Source organism: Carlito syrichta, unplaced genomic scaffold (genome assembly GCF_000164805.1).
Source record: "Carlito syrichta isolate Samal-C Ts95f unplaced genomic scaffold, Tarsius_syrichta-2.0.1 Scaffold316389, whole genome shotgun sequence".
In the NCBI taxonomy this organism is placed as follows: domain Eukaryota; kingdom Metazoa; phylum Chordata; class Mammalia; order Primates; family Tarsiidae; genus Carlito; species Carlito syrichta.
The window spans coordinates 64,891-71,554 of NW_007260485.1; the positions used below are offsets into that span (position 1 = coordinate 64,891).

At 51.3% G+C, this 6,664-nt stretch overlaps 1 protein-coding gene across 1 annotated transcript in view; it reads right to left on the reverse strand.

The window, feature by feature from the left end:
- Positions 1-4,353: 4,353 nt before the first annotated feature.
- The window catches only part of CATSPERG (cation channel sperm associated auxiliary subunit gamma), a 26,047-nt gene continuing 23,736 nt past the window's right edge, over positions 4,354-6,664 (reverse strand). Inside the window, exons 19-22 of the mRNA XM_021707133.1 lie at positions 6,561-6,650; positions 5,071-5,163; positions 4,878-4,977; positions 4,354-4,797 (exon numbers count right to left, since the gene is read on the reverse strand). Of these exons, the coding sequence (XP_021562808.1) occupies positions 4,531-4,797; positions 4,878-4,977; positions 5,071-5,163; positions 6,561-6,650 (550 nt within the window). The 3' untranslated portion in view covers positions 4,354-4,530. The remainder of the gene's footprint in view (positions 4,798-4,877; positions 4,978-5,070; positions 5,164-6,560; positions 6,651-6,664) is intronic.

Sequence of the window (6,664 nt, forward strand, 5' to 3'; positions counted from 1 at the left end):
ATGGAAGCATTTGGGGCATTTTCAGTAAGAAAGTCCTTTTGCTGCACAGGACTGGACTGCTTATTTCAGGACTGTGAGCAATTTTGGCCCCAGCTCACCAGGCATCATCCAGTCCTTCCATTGTGATAGCCAAAGACAGCTCCCTGGTACTACTTCCAGGTGGGAAGGATGAATTGAAGGTGTGCAGAGGAGGAGGGGTAGGCAGCTGGGGAGAGAGCTGATGATCCTGGACAAGATCTGGCTAGAGCAAAGGAATTAGTTCCACTGAGGAGGAGAGAAGGACACCCAGCACCACCTATCCTTCAACTCCTCATGCTGCTAGAGAGGAAATAAAGCAACTGACAGATACCCCTTTTCTTCTGTTTCCAAACAGTTTCACTCACACACACTGAAGAGCAGTGAAAATTAAGGTGAAAAGCATGGTCTCTAGGCCTAGGTTCAAATCCCAGCTCAGACACTTACTAATTTCAGCAAGAGGAGCGTTGTTTTTATTTTTTTATTTTTTATTTATTTTTATTTTTATTTTTATTTTTTTTGAGTTGGAGTCTCACTCTGTCGCCCAGACTGGAGTGCAGTGGCCGCTCCCGGCCACCGCAACCTCGACCTGCTGGGCTCCGGCGATCCTTCCGCCTCAGCCTTCCAAGTAGCCGGAAATACAGGCATGCGCTACCACGCCCGGCTGATTTTTTGATTTATTGTAGAGATGAGGTTTCGCCTGCCCAGGTGGGTCTCGAACCCGCGGGCTCAGGCAATCCACTCATCTCGGCCTCCCAAAGGCGCAGGATGACAGGCTGAGCCACCGAGCCCGACCGCTTCCCGTTTTCTTGACAGGCTTAAGAGGCTGGGTCATCCTCCAAAGGACTAAACTGGGATTTGAACCTAGGTCTCCGTCTCTAGTCTCTTTCTCAGTGCATTCTCCCACATTTTTCTCCAAACTTATACAATTAAGTACAAACTATTTACAAAAGTCCCACGGCAGGAGAGGAGGATCGCTTGAGGCTCAGCGTTATAGACAAGGTTGGGCAACATGGCAAGACCTCATCTTTACAAGAAATCAGAAAATTGGCCGGACTCGGTGGCTCAGCCTGCAATCCCAGCCCCTTTGGGAGACCGAGGCGAGTGGATTGCCTGAGCCCGCGGGTTCGAGACCCACCCGGGCAACTTGGCGAGACCTCGTCTCTACAATAAAAATTTTTTTTTAAATGAGCCGGGCATGGTAGCGCGCGCCTGTAGTTCCAGCTACTTGGAAGGCTGAGGCGGAAGGATCGCCGGAAATGCACTCCAGCCTGGGCGAAGGAGGGAGACTCCAACTCAAAAATAAAAATAAAAAATTAGCCCAACGTGGTGGCAAGTACCTTTAGTCCCAACTACTCAGGAGGCTGAGGCGGAAAGATCACCTGAGCCCAGGAGGGCCAGGCTTTGGTGAGCCATGATCATGCCAGTGCACTTCAGTCTGAATGATAGATTGAGACCCCAATTCAAAAAAAAAGGACAAGATATATATTTTTAACCCAATCTGCCAACATCTGCCTTTTAATAAGATATATTAATCCATTTATACATAAAATGATTACTAATAAAGATGGATTTAATTGTGTCATTTAGCTACTTGTTTCCTGTATTTGCTTGTTTGTTTTTTGTCAGCGTCTCCCTCTGTCGCCGAGGCTGGGGTGCAGACACACGATCATGGCCACAGCAGTCCCTCAGTCTGCTGGGCTGAGGTGATTCTTTTGCCTCACAACCTCCCAAGTAAGTAGCTGGAACTCCAGATGTGTGCCACCACACCCAGCTGTTTTTTGTTTTTTTTTTAATTGTAGAGACGAGTTCTTGCACGTTGCCCAAGCTAGTCTTCAACTCCTGGGCTCAGGTAGTCCTCTCACCTCTGCCTCTCAAAGTGCTGAGATTATAAATGTGAGCCACCATGCCCGGCCTTTTTTCTGTCTTTTTTATTTTTTGAGTCAGAGTCTCACTTTCTCACCCAGGCTGGAGTGGAGTGGCAGGCTCATGGCTACCACAGCCTCAACCTGCTGGGCTCTGGTGATCCTTCTGCCTCAGCCTTCCAAGTAGCTGAAAACATAGGCATGTGCAACCACGCCCCAGCTAATATTTTGATTTATTGTGGAGACGAGGCCCCACCATGTTGCCCAGGCTGATCTCGAACCCCTAGACTCAGACAATCCTCTCACCTCTGTCTCCCAAAGTGCTGGGATTACAGGCATGAGCCATCACACCTGACTGAAAGTTTTTAATATCTGTAAGTTAAGTTCCCCCTGACTGTTCTCCTAAATAGTGTTCTTGGCTATTGTCAGTCATTTGTTTACTTTTTTGACTTACTAGTCATATTTTATTTATCTGTGTGCGTGTGTGTGTTGGAGTTTCACTCTGTCGCCCAGGCTGGAATGCCGTGGCGTGCTCACAGTCACCCCAACCTTGACCTGCTGGGCTCCAGAGATCCTTCCGCCTCAGCCTTCCAAGCAGCCGAAACTACAGGTGTGCACTACCACACCCGGTTAACTTTTGATTTATTGTAGAGACGAGGGCTCGCCAAGTGGCCCGGGCTGGTCTTGAACCCGTGAACTCAGGCAATCCACTTGCCTCAGTCTCCCAAAGTGCTGGGATTACAGGCTGAGCCACCGAGCCCGACCACTAGTCATATTTTGAGTTGGCTCCTTCGTCATGAAAGGTATAGTGGATTAACTTTCCAAAGACCATTCACATCTATTTTTCCTTGCCTTCCACTATTATGAAGGCTAGAAGCTAAACTATTCATAATCCCTTGCAGCAAGTGGGAGATACATAACTGGTTCTGACCCATTAAATATCAGTAGCGCCATGCTCAGTGGCTCACACCTGTAATTCCAGCACTTTGGGAGCCGGAGGCAAGAGGATTACCAGAGCCTAGCGGTTTGAGACGTCATCTCTACAATAGATCAGAAAATTAGCCAGGCATGGTGGTGCACACCTGTGGTTCCAGCTACTTGGAAGGCTGAGGTGAAAGGATTGCTTGAGCCCATCAGGTCAAGGCTGTAGTGGTAGTGAGCGTGCGCACTGGACTCCAACCTGTGTGACAAAATAAGACTCTGACTCCAAATATATATATATCAGTAGAAATCACCTGATAGGGCTTCTTGGAAAGCTTTTAAAGGGAACATGCTGGTTTAGTAACATCTGGAGGCTATTTTAAAAATAATACTAAGCCGGGCTCAGTGGCTCAGCCTGTAATCCCGCGCTTTGGGAGGGAGAGAAATAGAGCCAGAATCCTGCAGGCATTGAGGACTTCTGGATCAAACTGTTCTTGAAGGCTATTTTTCCTTTTACCTTTTATTATTTTTTTTATTTTAAAGTCCGGGGTATAGCCGGGCTCGGTGGCTCAGCTTGTAATTCCGCGCCTTTGGGAGGCTGAGGTGAGTGGATTGCCTGAGCCCGCGGGTTCGAGACCCGCCTGGGCAACTTGGCGAGACCTCATCTCTACAATAAAATCAAAGAGTTAGCCGGGCATGGTAGCGCACGCCTGTAGTTCCAGCTACTTGAAAGGCTGAGGCGGAAGGATCGCCGGAGCCCAGCAGGTCGAGGCTGTGGTGGCCGGGAGCGGTCACTGCACTCCAGTCTGGGCGACAGATTGAAACTCCAACTCAAAAAACAAAAACAAAAACAAAAGATCTGGGGTATAAGTCAAGATTGGGAAACCAAAAAATTAGCCGTGCATGGTGGTGCGTGCCTGTAGTTCCAGCTACTTAGAAGGCTGAGGCAGGAGGATGGTCTGAGTCCAGCAGATCAAGGTTGCAGTGGCCAGGAGTGTGCTACTGCACTCTAGTCTGGGCAACAGAGTGAGATTCTAACCCCCCAAAAAAAGTACTCTTCATTTGATGCAATACATCTGTCAAGATGCTTTCCCCACTGCTCAAAACAGTTTTGTTGTTGTTGTTTTGTTTTTTGAGTTGGAGTCTCACTCCGTCACCCAGGCTGGGGTGCAGTGGCACACTCACGGTCACCCCAGCATCAACCCGCTGGGCGCTGGCGATCCTTCTGCCTCAGCCTTCTGAGTAGCCGGAATTACAGGCACGCACTACCATGCCCGGCTGATTTTTTGATTTAATAGAGATGAGGTCTCGCCAAGTTGCCCAGGCGGGTCTCGAACCCGCGGGCTCAGGCAATCCACTCACCTCAGCCTCCCAAAGCGCGGGATTACAGGCTGAGCCACCAAGCCCGACCCTAAAACCGTTTTTTTAACTAGTCGATTTTGATGCCTGTTGGTGCTTTTGCCATTTTTTTGGTTTCACCTCTTCCACGTTGGCAAAACGTTTCCCTTTAAGGACTTTTTTCATCCAAGGGGGAAAAAAAAAGTTGATCAAACCAGGTGAACACGAGCCCTTAAGAAGATCTGGGCCTGAAATGAGGCTTTATTTGGGTCTGAAGGAGAAGCAAACATTCAGGCAAAGTAGGAAGGCCCGGGCTCCAGGCTGACAGACTGCCTTTCCAAGATGGGCCTGGAAGGGGATGCCTGAGGGTGGGTAGGGACAGGCAGGAGGCTCAGGTCAGTGACGGTCGCCCCAAGGTTTGCGAGCGTTCAGCCTTGTCCTCTTCCACCCTGGTGCTGATGGAGGAGCTGACCATGGATGGTCTCCGAGACGACGCACTCAACATTCCGGAGGAGGAGACATAGGTGTAGTAGGATTCTGAGACAATGAGGTTGTTGACCTTCCAGCAGAGGAGGTTGCAACCCTTCACCATCAGGGGCCACAGGAAGCAGATGATGATGTAGAGGACCACCAGGCCCAGAAACACACTGGCTGACACCTGCAGGCAGCCAGCCACCGCGTGAGTGGAGCCTGGGGCCCCGCCCACCCAGCAGGGCAGCTCCGGCCCGGTCAGCTCACCACAAAGATGAAGACGGCCCGCTTGGCGCTGAGCGGGAGCCCGTGGATGTGCAGCAAGAAGGTGAGCTGGTAGTCGCAGTATGTGCTGTTGTCCACAGCTCTGGGGGCCCGGGGGGATGGGGTGCAGGATTAGGGGGCAGCTGGGCCCCCAGGGGCAGCCCCAGCCCTCACCTGGGCCACGTGCCTGGCTCACCTATTGCTCACCAATACCTTGAAGAAGAATTCGGGGGCGGAGATACTCTGGGGAATGGTGTCATAGCATGGAGAGTTCTCCAGACACAGCCACCTGGGGGCCCAAGTTCAGCACTTGTGCCACCAGCCACACCCGGCGTGCGCGAACCCAGCTCCCGACTCCCTTCTCCATCCCACGCGCTCTGGGCAAGCGCCAACTAGGTGCAGTCTCATACTTGCCCTCACTGATTCCTTCATTCATTCATCCAGTGGTGCTGACCGAGTGCCGGCCATGGGACAGGCTGTTTACATCGATTCCCTCCCGCCTCACGCCTCCCTCTGTCAATTGCCTGCTACTACGAATCCACCCGGATCCTGGATTGTGTGCCCATGGTGTCTGACTCCTTATCTATTCCTTGCTGCCTTCATTCCTTCATCCCACAATCTGGCCTGCCCACTTACTAGGTGCAAAGTCACGTCTTGCATTTACTCCCTCCTTTATTCACTATTCAGTAAATCCAGGCAAAATACTGACTAAGTGCAAGTTGGTTAATTTGTTCATTCATTCGCTGCCTTCATTTGCTTATGGCATCATTCTCTTCCTTTCATTGAATCAAGCTTGGTTTTTTTGGTTTTTGTTTTGTTTTTTGAGTCAGGGTTTCACTCTGTCGCCCAGGATGGAGTGCAGTGGCACGACCATGGCTCACTGCAGCCTCAAACTCCTGAGCTCAAGTGATCCTTCCATCTCAGCCTTCTGAGTAGCTGGGACTACAGGCACGTGCTGCCCCGCTAATTTTTTTATTTTTCGTAGAGATGAGGTCTCACTATGGTTCCCAGGCTGGCCTTTGACTTCTGGGCTTAAGTATCCTCCTGCCTCAACCTCCCAAAAGGTTGGGATTCCAGGTGTGAGCCGCTGCACCCAGCCAAGTATAATAGTTATTGACTCCCTGTATACTAATTTGTTCAGCTATTGTTTTACTTATTCATTCAAACCTCCATTCAAACATCAATACATGCCTACCATGACTTAATGTATTCGTTTGTTCATTCTTTCATTCAACAGATACTATGCTGAGTCTGTTCAGGACCTGGTTCCGTAAGGGACACAGATCCCACAAGAGACAGTGACAGCCCAGGGGGGTTAGGCTTGGGATGGGGAAGGCCCAGGCACAGGGGTCAGGCCAGGGTGCCAAGGCTCAGGAAGCCGGGTCAGGGCCAGGGCGCGGAGGCATAGAAAGTCATGGAATAGGAGAGACGTGGGAACCAAGAGAGGACAGCTGAACAGCCCTCCTGGCCGAAGGCGCATGGGAGCTAAAGCCTGGAGAGAGTCGAGGGGAGCAGCGTTCCAGGCAGGGCGTTCGGCTTGTGCAAGGCCAGCCCCGTCTGAGGAACACAAAGGCGGCAGCGAGGCTTGGGAGTCAAGAAGCCTCCCAGAGGCAGGAAAGGACTGGCAGCCCGATGGACTGTGGGCAGGTGGGGCCGAGGGGTCTCGCGGCCGGGGCGCGCACTCACTGGATGCCCGAGCTCCTGTGGGACAGGATGTGGAAGGCCAGGTCTTCGGTGGTCGTTTCGGTACTCGTGGTCCAGATGCGGCTGTGGGTCCTGAGGGGCAGCAG